The sequence below is a fragment of the Mirounga angustirostris genome, unplaced genomic scaffold (genome assembly GCF_029215605.1).
Source record: "Mirounga angustirostris isolate CCGP_5_RB_7025 unplaced genomic scaffold, mMirAng1.0.hap1 SCAF_1, whole genome shotgun sequence".
In the NCBI taxonomy this organism is placed as follows: domain Eukaryota; kingdom Metazoa; phylum Chordata; class Mammalia; order Carnivora; family Phocidae; genus Mirounga; species Mirounga angustirostris.
Window position 1 is genome coordinate 207,764,033 of NW_026991709.1, and position 20,140 is coordinate 207,784,172.

A 20,140-nucleotide genomic window follows, 5' to 3' on the forward strand; every position below is an offset into this window, starting at 1 on the left:
CTTACCCTTGAGCTGTCATTAATGCCCTGGGGGCCTCAAGTTCTCCCATTATGCTCTTTCCCAATTCATTCCCCTCAGTAATGTGCACCCCAGGCCTCCATTGTCTGTTTCTCTGTTTGTACCCCAGGCTTCCAGCCTGCCCAGGGGACCCCCATAGTACTCCCTCCCATCTGTGTCCCCCCCGTTGGCGCCCGGCTGCTCCCGCCGGTGGGGCTGGGTTACACCCACAGTATTGCAGTGGCTGGGGCCGGTGGCACTATGGGCACGGGAGGGCGGGCCGGTGCCCACCTGGCATGTCCCTCCTGCAGGTGGCGCTGCCAGGCATGCGCTGGGTGGACGGCCACAAGGGCGTGTTCAGCGTGGAGCTCACTGCTGTGTCCTCTGTGCACCCGCAGGTAGGGGGTGGGGGGATCCCAGGAGTCCGGCCCTGGGGTTGAGCAACAGTGCCGCTGACCGGGGAGGCCTGGCCTCGGGCCATGGACGTGACTTTGGTCAGCGAGGCCCGGCTCCCAGGGAAGCTGCTGAGTCAGGCGGGGGCGGCCATGCCAGTGGCCATCCCAGCTGGGGCTTTGGCCCTTTGCATGGTCTCTCCTCCCTGCGTGTGTCCCTCACCGCTTCTGTGGTCACTTCCCCGCCCCCTCTCCTCCCTCCAGCTCCTAGCTCATCCCTTTCCTCATTTATAGTCAGTTCATTGATCCCCGGCCTTGGTTTTCTGCCCACTGAGCACCGCCCCCAACCCTCCAGGGCCTTCCCAGCCAATGGAACCCTGGCCACCCCCCGCCCTGCTCACCCCGGCTCCCCCCACCCCCAGGACCCTCACCTGGACAAGTTCTTCACTCTGGTGCATGTCCTGGAGGAGGGGGCCTTCCCGTTCCGCCTCAAGGACACCGTGCTGAGTGAGAGCACTGTGGAGCAGGAGATGCGGGCCAGCCTAGCAGCCCTGCGCCTCGCCAGCCCCGAGCCCCTTGTTGCCTTCTCCCATCACGTGCTGGACAAGCTCGTCCGTCTGGTTGTGCGGCCTCCAATCATTGGCGGCCAGATCGGTGAGTGGGCACAGCCTCAGACCCCAGTTTCCCTATCTGGAAGAGGGCTGGCCCCTCAGTCCCCTGGTCCTGGGTGACCTCCTCAGCCCGCTTATCTTTCTGGCCTCGGTTTTCCTTTCTGAAAAATGGCTCCCAACCACCTGTGACCCTTTGATTGGCCCTGCAACCCCTTGGAAAGGTGGGAGATAGGAGTTCCCTGGGGAGGTAGAAGGCCCTGGGCTTTAGCACTTGACCTCTGTTCTGCCCGGCAGTGAACTTAGGCCGTGGGGCCTTTGAGGCAATGGCCCATGTGGTCAGCCTTGTCCACCGGAGTCTAGAGGCTGCCCAGGATGCCCGTGGTCACTGCCCACTGCTGGCTGCCTACGTCCACTATGCCTTCCGACTGCCTGGCACCGAGCCCAGCCTCCCAAGTGGTAAGTGTTAGTGGGAGGCCCCTGGGGGACAGGACATATCTGGGAGGAGAGCATCCCAGTCAGAGGGAACAGCATGTGCAAAGGCCAGGAGGCCGTACAGACCTTGGCTGGTTTGGGCAACTTGCAAGAGAGAGAGTTTTTTGTTCACTCCCCCCCTCCCCAGGCTGGCGGTCTTTGTTGCTTGACTGGTGGGTCATTCAGCCAGTCAACAAGCATCTGCAGTTAAGTGGAAGCAGAGACGCATCTGGGCTGCCCAAGCTCGAATCCCAGCTCTGCTTCCTACACATGCTGTGACCCTGGGCAAGTGACTTCACCTCTCTGGGTCTGTTTTCCATTTGTAAAACAAGGATAATAACGGTCATCCCTTCACGGGGGCGCTGGTAATAGTAAACGAGGTCTAATCCGTACAACACGCTTGATATGGTGAACGCTCAATGCAGTTGGATCCTTTTCAGTTTGCTAAGTAATTAATACTAACCTCTAGCCCCTCTGGGCACTGACCACGTGCCACGCACTGTTCTTGGGCTTTGTCCGTCTCCCCCAAATCACTATGAGGTGGCAGCCACTAGCATGCCCATTTTATAGGCGAGAAGCCTGAGGCTCAGAGACAGAAAGTGACTTTACCCAGGCCAGCCGGCCGGGAAGGGGCAGGGGGCCGACCGTCTTGCCACCATCCTCAGGGACCCCTCCAGTGGCGATGCAGCCTGCCACACTGGCCCGTGGCCCTGGCCGCCCCACCAGCCTCTACCTGGCCCGCTCTAAGAGCATCAGCAGCAGCAACCCCGACCTGGCTGTGGCCCCGGGCTCTGTGGACGACGAGGTCTCCCGCATCCTGGCCAGCAAGGTAGGGCACGGGTGGGCGCTGGGGTCTCTAGCCTCAGCGGCCACGGCTGCCAGGCGGGCGGGTGAAGGATTAGGGTTGACAGAGGACGGGAAGCTCCAAGGAGCAGCACGGACAGAAGCTTGACTCTGGGCGGCGGGGCTGGTCTGCGGCTTTCACAGCTTCGGAGCTGCGACTCAGACTTTGCCCTGGGCTCCGCACTCCAAGGCCGACCCAAGGATGGGTGGCTGGAGGTCGGCCTGGTTGAAAAAGCAGTGTGTACATAGCGGACCAGGTGCGTGTGGGCGCATATACGCCACAGGTGCATATACTCACAGACCCCACGCATGCGTGTGCACGGGGCACATATATACGTGCACTCCATGCACGGCCGCCCACGGGGAGCGTATGTGCGTGGGCCCCAAGCACGTATGTGCACGTGCATTTGCCAGGGTTGCGTGTGGGTGCCCGGGGTGCGCGTATGGCCCCGGGCAGTGCTCACGCTTGGTGTTCCGTGCCGTTCTCCCCGCCTTCTGCCCACGGATTCTACCGCGTCCCCGTGTGTCTCCAGGGTATCGACCGCTCACACTCCTGGGTGAATTCTGCTTATGCTCCAGGAGGCAGCAAGGCTGTGCTGCGACGGGCACCCCCTTATTGCGGGGCCGACCCCAGACAGGTGCCCTCCCTACCTGCCCCTGCACGCGTGTGACCCCATCTTGGCATGAGCTCCTCCCACCTTCCTGGCTGTGGCCTACTAACCTAGGGGGGCTGCCTGAAGGAGGCAGCACACCCCTCCTGCCTTTGTTCAGGGGCTATGGAGTCAGTGTTTTAGGCATCACGGTCATCTTAACCAGCCTTTTGCTGCGTAACAGACTCCAGCCTCAGGCAGAGACAGGAGGGAGAGGGTGGTATGCAAATAGCATGCAAAGGATATGCAAATCCAGCCACTATAACCTCCCTGCCTCGCATGGCCTGTTTCTCTCTAATCCACTCGGTTCAGGAGCCTCGCAACTGTCCCCTTGACATAGCAATCCGAATGATGCCAAAGGGCCGAGACTGACCCTCTGGGCTCTCCCTCCCCTCCTGTTTCAGGCTGACAGACCTCTGTGGGCAGCTCCCTTTACTCTGCCCCTTCCCAGGGATCTGGTGTGGGGAGAGGCTTTGCCTTCAGACAGACCTGGGTCCCAGTTCTCGAGTTCTCGAGTTCTCGATCTGCTGCGGGCTCGCCCTGTGCCCGAGGCTCTGAATTTTCAGATGTGGTCAAGATTCAAAGCAAAGTGTTTATTAGTGGTCCCGAACCTGGGAACGGGTTAGGGCATCACAGGCAGGATTTTATTGGGATAGATTTCAGTCCAGCCCGGCCTCTGAGCTGCCAGGTCTGGGAGATAGGCACCGATCATGCAAACACACGAGTATATGAGTGCAGGGTGTGAAAATGCCTGAAAAGAAATGAATAGGAATGAGGCCACCAGCCTCCTCTGGGTGGTCTGGGGGGGGGGGGGCCTCTCCAGGGAGATGACATTTCTCTTGGGACCTGAAGGGTGAGACAGAGCCAGCCAGGGAAGGGTGGCTGCTCCAGATGGATGGAAAGGCACATGCAAAGGTTGGGACCGAGCTGAGAGCCCCCGAGGCACTGAAAGGAGGCCACTGGATGGTTTCCCCACACACTTGGCCCCAGACCTTGTTCCAGCTCCGTGCCCACCACCCAGGCAGCCTGCACTGAAGGCACGCCAGGGGCCTGTTAGCAGCAAGGGATCTTTTGGACAGTCTTCTCCTGAGATTGCTGGAAATCTGGGTTCATGGGCCCTGCCGGCCCCCCAGCATCTTTAAGAGGGCCTCCCCCAATGCCCTCATTCTCTGAGGTGTCAGCTGGGCCTCGAAGAGCACCTAGGAGGGGATGAGGTGGTAAGAGGGTGGGCATTGCAGGCAGGAGGGGACCCTGAGGCCGGCCTTTGCTGTGGGTGGCCCATCTGGTGTGTGCTGAGGAGCCAGGGCCCTGCTGGGGTTGTGGGAACTGGGGGTCCCTCGAGTGCTGGGGCCCGGGCAGGTTCCAGGGGTCAGAGCAACTCCATCTTGGGGCCTCCTCTCCTTGCCAGTGGCCTCCCCTCCCGACCAGCAAAGGAGGAGGGGAGAAGTGGAGCGTGGGCCCCCATCCCCATTTCACAGATGGGGAGCACTGAGGCAAGCAAGGCTGGAACAGGGCCAGGCCTGGAACCTGGGGCTCTTGGCTGCTCCTGCTGCATCTCATCGGCACCTCCTCTCACCTCTGTCCTATCTCTTTCCCTCTTCTTTCTCTACCCTCGCTTGGACCCCATGTCTATACTCCGCTCCCCTGTCTACGCTCCTTCCTCCACCTCATTGCCCTTCTCTTCCATCCACCCCGTCCTCATGGACTCTCTCCGGCTCTCTGACTTCACCCTCCCTCTTCACCGTGTCCACCCGCACCCCCATCCCTCTGCCATCTTTGTCTGGCCCCGTCCACCCTCGCCAACGGGCTCCTGTCCCCATTCTCACCTCTTCTGTTCCCCCTGCTGGGCACCCCCTTCTCTCTTTGTTATGCTTCTCATCCCCTCCATCACCCCCCCCCACCTTTATCCTTATTATCTCTGCCAAAATCATCCATGCCCTCCTGGCCTGTCCACATGGACATGTCTGTGCCCTATCCATGCCAACCATCTCCTCCCGGTCCATCCCACCGGCACCCTCACTAACCCACCTCGCCATCCCATCCTCTTCACCCCATCCCATCATAGGCCATCGACCGCAGCTCTAGCCGAACTTCTTCCTACCTTGAGGGCTCCTCCTTGGCCCCACCAGCCACCCAGCCGAGACCCACTGTGCAGAAGGTAGTGGGAGGCAGGGGGTGGGTGACTCCGTGTTGGCCCTGGAGCTCCTGTCTCCCCCGAAGCCCAGCAGGGTCTGGAGGGCCCAGGGAAAGGGCGTGCTGACTCCTTCCGCTCCCTCTCCTGCACGGTCTCCAGCTGCACTAACCCCAAGCCATCCTGCTGCATCCAAGCCCCGTTATGCCCTCCAGAGGAGGGCACGGGGTGGGCTCCTCGGCTCTCTGTGACCCTTGCCCCCGCCCCCAGCTGCTGCACGAGGAGCTGGCTCTGCAGTGGGTGGTCAGCGGCAGTGCTGTGCGAGAGGCTGTCCTGCAGCATGCCTGGTTCTTCTTCCAGCTCATGGTGAGACACCCTCCTCCCCTCCTGAGAGCAAGAGATGCCCCGGGGAGGGCCTCTCCTCGGGAGAGAAGCCCCTGAGATTGCACCTGAGACCCCTGAGAAATGACCCCAAGAGACCCTCCATGTCCAGAGAGAAGAAACACTGAAGGGGGCGCCTGGGTGGCTCAGTTGGTTAAGTGATTGCCTTCAGCTCAGGTCATGATCCTGGAGTCCCGGGATCGAGTCCCGCATCAGGCTCCCCGCTCGGCGAGGAGCCTGCTTCTCCCTCTGACCCTCCCCCCTCTCATGTGCTCTCTCTCTCTCATTCTCGCTCTCTCAAATGAATAAATAAATCTTAAAAAAAAAAAAAGAAACACTGAAGGGGTTCTCTCCCTGGAGAGAGGCCCCCTGAAACTTACCTGAGGCCCCCTCCACAGAGAGATGACCCCCCTACCTTCCCTAGGAGATTGTAGAGACCACTGAGAGTCCCCCTAACCAGCATGGAGACCCCTCCCTCTCAGATATCCCCAGAGAGAGAGGGAATCCCTGTGATCAGACTCGAGACCTCTGCGCCAGACTCTTCAAGTGGTGCCTTGAACCACCACTGCTAGATACAAACCTCCCCCAATCTGGTGGGCCATCAAACCCCACCCAGGGCTCCCTCAAATCCCACTTCTTGAGCCCTGCTTTCTGTCCTACCCACATACTTAGCCCCAGGAGACCTAGTCCAGCCCTTCCCAGGCTCTCTCAGCCTCCCCACCCCTGCACCCTGCCTAGAACCCACTCAGGCTCCTCTCACTGCCGGCTCAAGCCCTGTGTTAAGAGTCGGGGCTCGGGCACCTGGGTGGCTCAGTTGGTTGAGCGACTGCCTTCGGCTCAGGTCATGATCCTGGAGTCCCGGGATCGAGTCCCGCATCGGGCTCCCTACTCAGCAGGGGGTCTGCTCCCCCCTCTGCCCTCTTCCCTCTCGTGCTCTCTGTCTCTCATTCTCTCTCTCTCTCTCAAATAAATAAATAAGATCTTTAAAAAAAAAAAAAAAGAGTCAGGGCTCAATCCCCACCCAGGACCCCTTATGCCCACCTCTAGCCCCCGTGCCTTGCTACTAAAACACCGCTCACAGCCCCTCAGGCCCTGCCCCCTTCTGGTGGGCCCCCCTGTTCAGTTCCTCAAGCCCCGCTCCGCTCTCACCCCACCCCCAGGTGAAAAGCATGGCGCTGCACCTGCTTCTGGGCCAACGGTTGGATACGCCCCGCAAGCTCCGCTTCCCTGGGCGTTTCCTGGACGACATCGCGGCCCTCGTGGGCTCTGTGGGCCTGGAAGTCATCACCCGGCTATACAAGGTATGCGGGAACAGGCCTCGATGGGAGGGTCTGAGAGAGGACATAGAGCCCGCCAGGCAGGGGCACCATGAACCCGCTTGCCAGATCAGTCGGTTCACTCAGCATCTATTTCTTGAGCACTGACCGTGTGCATAGTGGCTGGGCCGAATGGTAGACACAGCAGTGAACAAAAGAGGCCCAAATCCATGTTTTCATGGAGCTGACTTTTTGAGGAGACTTGAAGGCTTGGGGGGAGAGCACTCTCTGCCATGGCTGGGGGAAGGGCCTTCCAGGCAGTGGGAGCAGCAAGTGCAAAGGCCCTGAGGTAGGACCATGCCTGGGTTGTTAGAGGAGCAGTTAGGAGGTAAGTGTGGCTGGAGTGGAGTGAGCAAAAGTGGGAATGGGAGTTGATGAGGATGGGGAGGTGGACAGAACAGATCCATTAGCGCTTAGCACGGTGCCAAATACAGTAAGTGTTCAATAAATGGACATTGATGTTCTGAGGCCTTGATCATTGATTGTCCAGGTCCTGGATCACTAATTCCAGTGTTCCCAGGAGCTAGGCAGGCAGTAATAATAATGAGAGTAGTAATAATACTGAGCATTTATTGAGTACTTACTGTGTGTCTTAGATGTGGTTGATGGATCATATCATTAAATTCTCCCAACCACCCCCATGAAGTTGTCTCCATTTTACTGGTGGGGAAACTGAGGCAGAGAATGAGAATGACCAGGTAACAACGTGATACCACACAACTGAGAAGGGGCAGAATGGGGATTTGAACCCAAGCTACCAGCTCCAGAGCCCACAGCCTCACCACATGGGAAGAGTGGGGCTTAGGGTGGACTCAGGGGCATGTACCCATTGGCTGTGGCCAGAATGCCTGATTTTTCAGGAGAAATGGGAGTTTGGGATTTGATAGGAACTTTCCAGATTTTTGAAATGCCGGCCCAACCCAAGTCAGCCCTTGTGCAATATCCCATGACCTCTGGGCTGGGCTCAAAGTTCTCGACCTTGTTCCACTGGAGCCTCCCCAAGGGCTGATATTCCCAGGGGCTGAGCTGGATTGTGAGGAAACCACACTCAGAATGGGCTGAAGGGAGGAACAACGCCCCCAAGAAGCAGCATCATCACAGCTGCCAGTGAGGCATTGGTGATGGGCCACAGTGGTTTCGTTGCTTCACTTGACATTTATTGTGCACTGACTACCAGGCTCAGTTGTACAAGGAAGACCCAGTCTCTGCTCCCCTCTGGACTCAGAGCTAAGGCAGGTTTTAGATCTTGTTTCTTTGGGCTGCAGGGAACTGAGGGCCACTGAGGCTAACCACTCTGTGGCTTATGGTAGCATGAGAGCAGAACAAGCATCAGCTAGGCCTCGGAAGCCATAGCAGCCTTCTTGCTGTTCCTCACGGTTGCCAGGCACATCCTGCCCCAGGGCCTTTGCACTTACTGTTCTCTCTGCTCAGGATGCCTTTCCCATCTTGGCTCTTCCCCATCTTTCAGGTTTCTCTCAAAACAGCACCCCATTCAGTTCTTTTCAAAATACACGGAACTATCCCCAGTCCTTTTATTTATTCTCTGCCTTCCCCCCACACAAGACTGTGAATTGGACGAGCTACAGGGAGCATGTCTGTGCCATTCACAGGGCGTGGCACATAGTAGATGCTCAGTATAGTCTTGTTAAATGGTTGCTGAGAGCGTATCAGTTAAGAGACAGGTTAATTTGCTTGATCATCATTACAAGTGGTTTAAATGTGACCAGAGTTTATTTCTGAGCCTAGGTGGGTTGCAGGGGATTCCACAGTGTGGGACTGGCCATCGTGGTTCATCATGGTGCCCCCCACATGAGGCGTGGCAGGTGGTGGGAACAGGCTGACCTGCCCCTTCTCTATAAGGGACGGCATCACTTCTTCCCAAACCCCATTGGCCAAGATGTGGTCACATGGCTATTCTCAGCCACAAAGAAGGCTGGGAAATGTAGTCTTTGCCCAACTCTGAACTGTGAAGAAGGGTTCCAGTACTCTGAGTGGGGAGAGGATTTGGGGGAAGTCAGCAGCCAGTTTCTGCCATCCATATTGTACTGGTCAAATCTAATGAAAGAAAACAGTGTTCTGAACAGAGTCCTGAGGAGTGTAGACATATAACCGTGGGAAAGGGGAGGGACAGAGGGAAGAGGACAACCAGGAAGGCCAGGTGTATCTGGAGTTCAGAAATGAGGGTGTATCAAGAAGCCCCAAGGCTTTGGGGCAATGACGCGGCTCCTGGAGGTCACTGGTGGCCTTGGTGAGAGCCAGGCCCCATGTGGAGACTGAGGCTCAATGGGACACGTGGATATGGGCTGACCGGCCCTGTGCCCCTAGGATGCAGAGCTGGCCGAGCGCCTGAACGCCAGCCTGGCCTTCTTCCTCAGCGATCTGCTGTCCCTGGTGGACCGCGGCTTCATCTTCAGCCTGGTCCGGGCCCACTACAAGCAGGTAGGGGTGGGCACGGTGGGAACGGCACATCTGCAGTGACGTGGCAGGGTGGTGGGTGTGGTGGGCAGAGCCACGTGAAGGTCGCCCGCTGACCCCCTCCCCCACAGGTGGCCACACGGCTGCAGTCGGCCCCCAACCCGGCATTGCTGCTGACCCTACGCATGGACTTCACCCGCATCCTGTGCAGCCACGAGCACTACGTGACCCTCAACCTCCCCTGCTGCCCCCTGTCGCCCCCAGCCTCGCCCTCACCCTCTGTATCCTCCACCACTTCCCAGGTGGGCTGGCCTCACTCCTGGCTCCTCCTCTTGACCTATGACCACTCACTTCAGCCCCCTCTTCTGTGGGACCCTCATTTGGCCATCTCAGAGTGGGCCAAAGCCCAGGTAGTCTGACCCTTCACCTCTGACCCCGCACTCTTGGCAGTTTCTTGGAGTGGGGGCCAGCTTCTTATATCTCACCCCAAATCCTAGTTCCCGCCTGGGGTTCCATTTGCTGTTTCTCTGACTTCTGACTTTTGACTCCAGGCCCTGTCACCTCACATATGGGTTAACGCCAGTCTCCCCCCGCCCCGACCCTTGACCCCTGGCCTCCTGCCATCCCTGCTTTCTCCACCTGCCCTCTGCAGAGCTCCACCTTCTCCAGCCAGGCCCCAGACCCCAAGGTAACCAGCATGTTCGAGCTGAGCGGGCCGTTCCGACAACAGCACTTCCTGGCTGGGCTCCTGCTGACAGAATTGGCGCTGGCCCTGGAGCCCGAGGCCGAGGGGTGAGCACAGGGCCGCTCTGGTCCCCGGGCTGGTGAAAAGGTCCAGGAGCCATGTCTGCTCCATCCCGAGCTCCTCGCTACCCCCCCCCCCCCCCACAGGGCATTCCTGCTGCACAAGAAGGCCATCAGCGCCGTGCATAGTCTGCTCTGTGGCCACGATGCGGACCCCCGCTACGCTGAGGCTGCTGTGAAGGCCCGTGTGGCCGAGCTGTACCTGCCGCTGCTGTCTCTTGCACGGGACACGCTGCCACGCCTGCATGATTTTGCTGGTCAGTGGGCCGCGGGCAGGATGGGGCTACACGATCCAGGGGCTTCACTGATCACACCGGCTCAGGTCGGGGAAGGTGGGGAGCAGGGTTAGGAACAAAAGCACGGGTGGTGGGGGTCAGAAGAAGAGGTTCCAGTGTGTTGCTGTGGGGCCCCAGGCAAGCCGTTAACCTCTCTGAGCCTAAAGGTTTCCCACCTGTTACATGGGGACAGTGGTCGCATGCACTTTCCTAGGCTTATGTGAAAATTTGGGGAGCAGCGTACTGGGACACTGTCACCCTCCCGATAGGTGAGGAGGGGCAGGTGGGGGACATCGGGGTGAGGGGATGGTCAGAGCCCCGTGTTCATTCAGTCACTCCTCTTCAACCTTCACTGGCACCTGGGGGACAGGGGACAGTTGGAAGCACAGACTTAGGCTTTCTGGGTGGATCCCCTTTGTCATTTGGGGAAAATTCTCAGTCTTTACCTCTTGCATTTTTTTTTTTTCTGCCTCATTTTCTCGCTTCCCTCCTTCTGGGACTCCAATTACACGTACGTTAGACCTTTTGATCGCATCTCAGTGCCGGCTGTACTCTGTCCTGTTTTCCATTCCGTTTTCAGTTGGGAAACTTTCCATTCACTGGAGCTCACTGCTTCAGTCTTCTCTGGCTGCGTCCAGTCTTCTGTTAACCCCAGTTCCGAATTTCAGGTGTTATACTTGGCGGCTAAAGAATGTTTGTTTGATTTTGTGTGTGTGTGTTTTTGTAGATCCCAGTTCTCTACTGAAATGTGCCATCTTTTTATCCACGTTTGTCCATCTTTTCTGCCAGTTTATATATTAACGTCCTTGTTCGCTGACTCCAACATTTGGTCATCTGTGTGCCTGCTTCTGTTGTCTGTTTTTCTCCTATCAATTACATTTTCCTGCCTCTTCCTATGTCTTATAACTTGTTACGGTATTTTGGATGCTGTATGTAAACGAATCATTGGGACTGGGGTAATGTCATCCTTTCCCAGTGACAGTTCCTCTTTCCCTCCCTTACGCAGTAAGGAAAATGGGCTGGTCTCCTCCATCTGGTCAGGAACTGAGCTAGGTTAAGCTGAGCTGGAGCTTTAATTAAACTCAGTCGACCCTTTGTTTCAAGAATCTCTGGGGTGAGACCAGTTCTGTATTTGCTGGCAACTCCTGTCTCTGGCGAGACCTTTTTTTTTTTTTTTTTTTTGGTGGGGGGCGCTATGGGAGTTACTCTTTTAAGACCATAGAGTTTGGAAGCCGACTCTTTAGGTTAAAATCCTATCTCTAGGGGCACCTGGGTGGCTCAGTCGTTGGGCGTCTGTCTTCGGCACAGGTCATGATCCCAGGGTCCTGGGATCAAGCCCCACATCGGGCTCCCTGCTCCGTGGGAAGCCTGCTTCTCCTTCTGCCACTTCCCCTGCTGTGTTCCCTCTCTCGCTGGCCTCTGTCAAATAAATAAATAAAATCTTGAAAAAAAAAAAATCCTATCTCTACCATTTACCTGCTGTGTGACCCCAGGCAAGTGATGTAATCTCTCTGTGCCTCAGTTTCCTCACCCATAAAATGGGGATGGGTAAAAGCATTTATCTCATAGGGTTGTTTTGAAGATTACGAGTTAATATTTTCAAAGTGCTGAAGAATGGCACCTGGCACATAGGAGATTCTATCTAAGTGCCAATTGATGCTACAATCATTATAGCAGCATTTATTACTAATTATTATTATTGTTATTCCTGCCATTGTTCCCATCATCATCATCATCATCATCGTAAATGTTTACGGCTCCTGTGGGCCAGGCCACATTCTGAGTGTTGAGCATATAGCAGCAGCTCAAGCAGATATAGTTCAGGCTTTTGTCATCGTACAGACAATTGTATGATAAATGTATCTAATCATAAGCACAAAAAGTGAGCTCTGAGAATAGATAACTGGAGACCTCACCCTGGCCTGGGGGAGCGGTATCAGGGAAGGCTTCCCTGAGGAGGCGAACTTTGAGCTAGACTATGAGATAGAGACGGTACTTACCAAGGGCTCATTCTTCTGTTCCCCTGTCCCTGCCCCCAGAGGGCCCAGGTCAACGGTCAAGACTGGCCTCGATGCTCGACTCAGACACAGAAGGGGAAGGGGACATCGGAGGCACCATCAATCCCTCAGTGGCCATGGCCATCGCTGGTGGCCCCCTAGCCCCTGGCTCCCGGGCCAGCATCTCTCAGGGCCCAGTGGCAGTGAGTATGGCGCTGGTCCCCAGAGACACCATCCAACCTGGTAATAGAAATTACGTAGGATATCCTGATAGGTCAGTTCTCATCACAATATGGAGGAAATGAGAATCCGCTCCATCCCTTCTGAGCACCCTCTCCCCTGTTTGGCCCCAGGCTTCTCGCTCAGGCTGTCCCCTCTCTGCCGAGTCCAGCCGGACCTTACTGGTGTGTGTGCTGTGGGTCCTGAAGAATGCTGAGCCAGCCCTCCTGCAGCGCTGGGCCGCTGACCTTGCCCTCCCTCAGCTGGGTCGCCTCTTGGACTTGCTATACCTTTGCTTGGCTGCCTTTGAGTACAAGGTGTGGGGATGGGGGTGGGGTGGGCCAGGGGACTGAGTGGGTGGATGAGGCAGGGGTGAACTGTCTTCACGCCCAGGTTCCTGTGGCTTTGAGGGTCAAGGGGTGGACTGTTTCTGGGCTGAGCCAAAGAGAAAAGGGAAAATCGTCTTCGTGAATAGAATTTGGAAGGTGCCAAGACCTTGTAGTAAAGGGGAGAGCTGTGTCTCCAAGCACACGATCCTGGAGGTCGGAAAAGGCTGAATGAGTGTGACCAAGCAGCCCAGGTCCCACAGGAAAGAGCAGAGTCAACCCTCGACCCGTTCTCTGTCCTCACAGGGGAAAAAGGCCTTTGAGCGCATCAACAGCCTCACGTTTAAGAAGTCACTGGACATGAAGGCCCGTCTGGAGGAAGCCATCCTGGGCACCATTGGAGCACGACAGGACATGGTCCGGCGGAGTCGTGGTGAGAGGGAGATGTACCCTGTGCACGTCCCCACGGGCTGCTCCCAGCCTTTGTCTGAGGGGCCATCCTACCTCTGTGTCTGCCTCACCTTTCCCAGAAAGAAGTGCACACATCGTCCGTATGCACATGGGCATCTGTGTTCCCTGTCTGTTCTCATGTCGTTCGTATTTAACTGTGTTCCCTTAGCATGTATATGTGTCACCCGGTGTCCTCACGGGCCGTCCCACACGTGTATCTTAATGCCTGAGCCCTTCTCCTCACGGTCACACATCCTTGTGTTTTTGCACGTCTGCGGACGCTCACCTGCGCATCTCAGAGAGGAGCCCGTTTGGGAACCAGGAGAACGTCCGCTGGCGGAAGAGCATCACGCACTGGAGACAGACCTCGGACCGCGTGGACAAGTGGGTGTGGGCAGGAAGTCGTTCACTGGGGTCAGACCAGTTTCCGGAGAATGGGTGCCCCTAGAGCAGCTAAGGGAGGGGCAGAGAGCTCAGCCCCCAGCCCCTTCCCATCCCCTCCAGGACCAAGGATGAAATGGAACATGAGGCCTTGGTGGACGGGAACCTGGCAACCGAGGCCAGCCTGGTGGTTCTGGACACACTGGAGATCATCGTGCAGGTAGGGCTTGAGCCAGCATCTCTCTGACCTCTGCCCACTGCCATGCCTTGTGATCTCTGACTCTAGAATCCCTCTCTTTCCCTGACCCGGGAAGCAGCTCAGTCCGTAACAGCTGGATTTCTGACCCCTTTCTCCCCCACCCCCCGGCAGACAGTGATGCTGTCAGAGGCCCGGGAGAGCATCTTGGGTGCAGTGCTAAAGGTTGTGCTGTATAGTCTGGGCAGTGCCCAGAGTGCCCTCTTCCTGCAGCACGGCCTGGCCACACAGCGAGCCCTGGTGTCCAAGGTAAGCCCCGCTCGACAGGCAGGGCCCTGAGTAATCATTGCAGCCCACTGAGCTCCTGCTGTATGCTCAGCCACTTCATGAGACGGACACTCCTGAGCCATGGTTTATAGAGGAGGGAGCTGAGGATCAGAGTGGCAGAGTCACTCCCCCAGGGTCACACAGCCAGGGCCTAACCCCGTGTCTGATTCTGAAGCCCACTGTGCTTGGCCAGAGGGGGCAGAATGCAGCTGCCCCTGCCGACGTCCCCATCAGGGGCCTTCTGTGGCACCACGGGGAGGGGCTGACCAGTGTCTGTGTTGCGCTGGGGGGACAGTTCCCAGAGCTGCTGTTCGAGGAGGACACGGAGCTGTGCGCCGACCTTTGCTTGAGGCTGTTGCGACACTGTGGCAGTCGCCTCAGCACCGTCCGCACGCACGCCAGTGCCTCGCTCTACCTCCTCATGCGCCAGAATTTCGAGATTGGCAACGTAAGTGGGAGCGGCGGGCAGAGGCCATGGTCCACGGGAGGCTCGGGGGAGGGGAGGGCGGCCGGGGGGTGGGGGTGTTGGTGCAGTAAATGGAGGGCGGGAGGGGAGAGGTCGGCAGGTCGAGCGGGCCCTGGGGGTGAGGGTCCCAGGCTCACAGGTGTTCTCTTCCTTCCCGGCTCCTCGTAGAACTTTGCCCGCGTGAAGATGCAAGTGACCATGTCCCTCTCATCCCTGGTGGGGACAACGCAGAGCTTCAGCGAAGAGCACCTGAGACGGTCGCTCAAGACCATCCTCACCTATGCCGAGGAGGACGTGGGGCTGCGGGACAGCACCTTCGCCGAGCAGGTGACGCCGCCGGGCCCCCCCGTCACGCCTTCCTCGGCCTGCATCTTTGCTCTGCCTGCTTCGCCCCCGCCACTAAGGCTCTCGGTCACGTCTCGATGCCCTCATTGTCCCCGGCCGCTCCCCCGCTCCAGGTCCAGGACCTGATGTTCAACCTGCACATGATCCTGACGGACACGGTGAAGATGAAGGAGCATCAGGAGGACCCGGAGATGCTCATTGATCTCATGTACAGGTGACGAGGGCCAGGTGGGCCCTTCAGCTGTTCTCACCCACAGACAGGTGGCGGTGGGGTGGGTGGGGAGAGGGGCAGGTGAGCAGGCAGGAGAGGGCACAAGCAAGGGGAGGGCAGGTAAAGGAACGGTACAAAGGGTGCCAGATGAACATAACTGGAGGACGACAGAGGAGAATAAGGTCAAATGAGGGGGACAGGTGGGAGAGACAGGTGAGGTGCTAACCCGTGACAGGTCCGGGAACAAGTGATTTGGAGGAGAGGTGAGGGGTGTTTGGGAAGAAGTAGGGGAGTGGGAGGCGGGGGACAGGTGATGGAGCTAGGGAAGGCGCGGGGCCTATGGGAGGTCGGGGCCTGGTGCACGGGGATGGGGGGCCAGGAGCAAGGGGAACAGGGGCGTGGCTTAACATTCCAGCTTTGGAGCCTGGCTGGTGAGCGCCCCCGATGGGTGGGGTAGCAAGCAAAGGGGGTGGACCAGCGAGGGGCGGCCAGTGGGGGCTAGGCAGGTCCCCGTCCTCCTCACCAGCCCCCACCCATGTGCCAGGATTGCCCGCGGCTACCAGGGCTCCCCCGACCTGCGGCTGACGTGGCTGCAGAACATGGCGGGGAAGCACGCAGAGCTGGGCAACCACGCGGAGGCCGCCCAGTGTATGGTGCACGCCGCCGCTCTGGTGGCCGAGTACCTCGCCCTGCTGGAGGACAGTCGCTACCTGCCCGTGGGCTGCGTTTCCTTCCAGGTGAGCCAGTGGGGGCAGTGGCGGGCCCGATGGGGCAGGGGGTGGCACCCGTGGGCCGGGGCCAGGGCCTGATGCCACCTCCCACCCCAGAACATCTCATCCAACGTGCTCGAGGAGTCTGCCATCTCCGATGACATCCTGTCCCCCGACGAGGAGGGCTTCTGTTCCGGGAAGCACTTCACGGAGCTGGGGCTGGTGGGGCTGCTGGAGCAGGCGGCTGCCTACTTCACCATGGTGAGGCCTGCGGCTGGCCGCAGAACGTGGGGCTCGGGCCAGGGTGGCGTCCTCAGGGCCACTGACGGGCCCAGTACCTGCTCCTGGGGGCTCCCAGTGAAGCTGCTGCCCGATCCCTCCCTTTCTGAGCAGGGGATTGACTGAGGACAACAGGGTCCTTCACGAGCTCGGGTTCCCTGCCTCTCTCCCTGTAAAACCCTTAACACGTGGCCTGGACGTAGGTAGCCTTCCACACACTCAGCCGCTATTAAATTTTTTCTATTAGAGAAAATTTCGAGCACACATAAAAGAAAAGGTTGCACCCCCAGCCCCACCCCCAGCACTCAAATCCAGCAACCACCAGTCTTTATGCTCTTGTTTCAACTCATTGCCTCTAGTTTTTTGTTTTGGTTTTTGATGGCGTTTGTTTTTTTGTTTTTGTTTTGGTGTTTTTTTGTTTTTTTTTTTAAAGATTTTATTTATTTATTTGAGAGAGAGAGCACATGAGAGGGAGGAGGGTCAGAGGCAGAAGCAGGCTCCCTGCTGAGCAGGGAGTCCGATGCGGGACTCGATCCAGGGACTCCAGGATCATGACCTGAGCCGAAGGCAGTCGCTTAACCAACTGAGCCACCCAGGCGCCCTGTTTTGGGTTTTTTTTATATATACATAAAAAGATCTTAATTTTCACAATTTTTTTTGTACATAAAAAAGAGAAGATCTTAATTTTCACAGATTGATTGATGAAACCCAACATGACCGTTCAGCTGGAGTTTTTTTTCAAAGCTTGCCTACTCAGTGTGGTCTGAGGACCAGCAGCATGGGCATCACCTGGGGGCTTGTTATAAATGCAGAGTCCTGTGCCCCCAACCCTACATTTTAACAAGATCTCAGAGATTCCTGTGTGTTGGGAGTCAGAGAAGTTCCAGCTTCAAACAAACCCTACTCATCACACCATCACCTGCACAAGTACCTCCCTGTGCAGTCCCGCTGGTGAAATCCTTTTATGCAACTCTTTATACCGGTCCGTGCTTAGATGTCCCTGACGATCTCGAAACAGTTTTCTTTCTGCACTTGGTTTGTTTGAATCAGGATCCATATAAGACCCACAGTGGCAGTGACTGACAAGTCTCTTAAGGCTCTCTCAGTCAAAGAAAGAAAACAGGAACAAAAGACAGGGCATAAGTTCCCCACTTTGTACAATAAGGCTTTTTAATGTTTTCCTTGATAGGTTGAGGCCCAGGCGATGTATTGTCCACTGTTATAGAAAGGTTTTCTCTTCCAGTTTGCTTGTTTGTGTGAAAGCAGTTGGGTTTTCCCCTGCATTTCACTTGTTGGAGACCTGGGCTTTGTTCCAAGAGGTTTTCTGGCCTGCTTAGGGCTAGTTGCATCCCTGTGGTGTTGCTTTACCTGTTCCTCAGTCCCCTGAGCTTATGGGAACTGATGATTAGATCTGGAGCCCTGCTCAGATTCAGGGTCAGGTTTTCCAGCGAGAATTCTTTTCTGTGCTGCCAGCCCCCTAGTGGGGTTTTCATTATTGTCATTGTGTTAAAGACTCAGAAACAAAAGCCTTGGGAATAAATGGGACGGTAGACACCTCTCACGGTTGGTCAGCAAACATCGCAGGCTGCCTGCTGTGCTGGCGCTGGCTGTGGGTGAGGGGCACTTAGGAGCGGCCATTACCACAAGCCAAGAGGTAGCTGGGTGTGGAAGTCTTGGGCACCAGGCCAAAAGGGCTGGTGTTCAGGTCCTGGCCCTGGGGAGCCATGTCTGAGTTTTAGTTTTCTGAGAAATGGAAAAAAAAAAAAAAAAAAAGACAAAAAAACAAGAAAACCTCCTCCCACAAATGAAGGAACATGGGTAAAGTACAGATGTACACAGCACCTGGTCCACAGTCAGCACGATGGAGACCACGGAGGGGTCTGTGGGGGGTGGAAAGACTGGTGTCCCATCCGGGACAGGGTGGTCAGGGTGGGCTTCCTGGAGGAGGTGGTGAAAGATGGAGCCCTAGAGGATGGGTGGTTGCACAGAGGGTGGGCTGTTCCAGGCAGGGGAGAAAACTGGGGGAGGGGTGCTGGGAACCCTGATGTGCCCCCACCCCCAGGGCGGGCTCTACGAGGCAGTGAACGAGGTCTACAAGACCCTCATCCCCATCCTGGAAGCCCACCGAGACTACAAGAAGCTGGCTGCCGTGCATGGCAAACTGCAGGAGGCCTTCACCAAGATTATGCACCAGGTGGGCCCAGGATGCCCTCCCAGACCCTGCCTTTGGCCCCACCTCCCACCTCACCACAGCTCAGCTGACCCTGACCCTTCTCTCCCCCACAGAGCTCTGGCTGGGAGGTGAGTCAGCCCAGTGGCCACCTGCCTCTGGGGCCCCCATGATGGCTGGTCAGCAGTGGTCAGGGACCACCAGGGGGTGCTGGAGGAACATGGCTGCCTGGCCGCAGGGGCTGGTGCTCAGTGGGCAATGACGCACCCTCCACTTCTTCCCCCATTCCCCCGGGTCCCCCTCCCTGCCCCAGATCCCAAGGGCAGCCTGTGACTCACCCAGCTGGGAGCTCTCCAGAGACACCCCTCCCTCGGGCAGGGCCAGCTTGGTCACTGCCTGTAAGGGGGGGCTCTGACTCCCTCCTTGTCTGTCTCTGTGTTCCTTTTCGTCTCGAATTATGGTCTCTTTCCCTGTCTCTTTCTCTCTCCCTGTCTTGGTCACACTCTGTCTCTCTGGGTCTCTGTCTCTCACTGTCTCCTCCAGCTTCTCCCAGGATCTCTGCTCCTCACTGCCATCTCGTGCTCCCCCTCTCCCGCCTCTCCCCGACTTGGGTCTATTTTTAGGCATCTCCTAGTTTGGGGAGAATTTTCTGGCCAAAGAAGGCAGGAACCCAGAGCCAAGATGGGAGGGCTGGGTGGGGGCCGGGTAGGACGGTCAGGTCCCCTCCTTCCCCGGAGAGAAGGAGGGGAAGAGAGAGATCTCTGGTCTCTGCCCGAAGAATGGTACTCATGGGGCAGCATAACCAGGATCCTGGGGGTTGGGGGCTCTTACCTCTGACCTCTCCCATGACTTTGTGTCTCCCTCCCCTACCAATATCCTTGTGCCCGCCCCCTTCTGCCTGGATCGGCCTTGGTGAGTGAACATGGAGCTACCCTCTTCCTTTCTGGTGGAGGGTAGTATATCTGATGAGGGTGAGGGGTGCCCTGGAACAAGGGAGCCAGAGCCTCTGTCCCAGAGGGCTATGCATTTCCTCAGCCACTTAAGGATTTATTGAGCACCTGCTGTATACCCAGCCCCATAGACATTGAGGACACAGCTGTAAGCAACAGAGCCCTAGTCCTAATTTCATATTGAGATCCAGACTCTGAAGAACTGCACGGGATGAGAGGGATAATCAGAAAGCAGGGGCTTGTGTTGAGTGAAAACAAAGATTTGGGGGAGGCAGGAGACAAAGGTTGGGGAGAAAGAGTGAGGGTGTAAGCAGCTGGCCATCGTCTGGGTCTCAGGGTCCCCCCAGCTGTGCCTATGACCTAATGTTCTTGGGGGTCTCCCTCGCCCTGCCCACCTCTTCCACACTTGGGGGCTCAGGGCCACGCATCCCTGGGGCCAGGGAGCCTCCAGGGGGGCGTCCCGGGCCACAGCTCCCCTTCTCACAGATGCAGCGCGTGTTCGGGACGTACTTCCGCGTGGGCTTCTATGGTGCCCGCTTCGGTGACCTGGACGAGCAGGAGTTTGTGTATAAGGAGCCGTCCATCACGAAGCTAGCCGAGATCTCACACCGGCTGGAGGCACGTCCCAGCGGTAGGGGGTAGACGGGCACTGGGCTGCGCTGGGGCGGAGCGGGGGCCGCTGCTCCTCCATGGCCCCGAGTCAGCCCCGTGTCCCCAGGAGTTCTACACGGAGAGGTTTGGGGAGGACGTGGTCGAGATTGTCAAAGATTCGAACCCCGTGGACAAGACTAAGCTTGACCCACAGAAGGTGAGGGCTCCTGACCATC

General features: G+C 57.4%; 1 protein-coding gene across 29 annotated transcripts in view; it reads left to right on the forward strand.

Annotated features, from left to right (window-relative positions):
- DOCK6 (dedicator of cytokinesis 6) overlaps positions 1 to 20,140 on the forward strand; it is a 44,555-nt gene that overhangs the window by 22,106 nt on the left and 2,309 nt on the right. For 10 of the 29 annotated variants that reach the window (XR_010405110.1, XM_064570708.1, XM_064570772.1 and 7 more), the window contains 27 exons: positions 309 to 395; positions 812 to 1,043; positions 1,295 to 1,456; positions 2,137 to 2,300; positions 2,848 to 2,952; positions 5,030 to 5,122; positions 5,366 to 5,461; positions 6,637 to 6,777; positions 9,118 to 9,231; positions 9,339 to 9,509; positions 9,860 to 9,999; positions 10,099 to 10,268; positions 12,326 to 12,486; positions 12,637 to 12,819; positions 13,135 to 13,261; positions 13,578 to 13,662; positions 13,783 to 13,879; positions 14,030 to 14,164; positions 14,478 to 14,630; positions 14,817 to 14,975; positions 15,107 to 15,207; positions 15,749 to 15,941; positions 16,032 to 16,175; positions 18,256 to 18,387; positions 18,480 to 18,494; positions 19,800 to 19,931; positions 20,032 to 20,121. Coding sequence is in view for 28 of the 29 variants with exons in the window: in XM_064570708.1 (XP_064426778.1) it covers positions 309 to 395; positions 812 to 1,043; positions 1,295 to 1,456; positions 2,137 to 2,300; positions 2,848 to 2,952; positions 5,030 to 5,122; positions 5,366 to 5,461; positions 6,637 to 6,777; positions 9,118 to 9,231; positions 9,339 to 9,509; positions 9,860 to 9,999; positions 10,099 to 10,268; positions 12,326 to 12,486; positions 12,637 to 12,819; positions 13,135 to 13,261; positions 13,578 to 13,662; positions 13,783 to 13,879; positions 14,030 to 14,164; positions 14,478 to 14,630; positions 14,817 to 14,975; positions 15,107 to 15,207; positions 15,749 to 15,941; positions 16,032 to 16,175; positions 18,256 to 18,387; positions 18,480 to 18,494; positions 19,800 to 19,931; positions 20,032 to 20,121 (3,582 nt within the window). In the remaining variant the exon portion in view is untranslated. Of the gene's footprint in view, positions 1 to 308; positions 396 to 811; positions 1,044 to 1,294; positions 1,457 to 2,136; positions 2,301 to 2,847; positions 2,953 to 5,029; positions 5,123 to 5,365; positions 5,462 to 6,636; positions 6,778 to 9,117; positions 9,232 to 9,338; positions 9,510 to 9,859; positions 10,000 to 10,098; positions 10,269 to 12,325; positions 12,487 to 12,636; positions 12,820 to 13,134; positions 13,262 to 13,577; positions 13,663 to 13,782; positions 13,880 to 14,029; positions 14,165 to 14,477; positions 14,631 to 14,816; positions 14,976 to 15,106; positions 15,208 to 15,748; positions 15,942 to 16,031; positions 16,176 to 18,255; positions 18,388 to 18,479; positions 18,495 to 19,799; positions 19,945 to 20,031; positions 20,122 to 20,140 lie in introns of all 29 variants that reach the window. The other 19 variants (XM_064570705.1, XM_064570729.1, XM_045862975.3 and 16 more) reach the window with 14 other exon arrangements.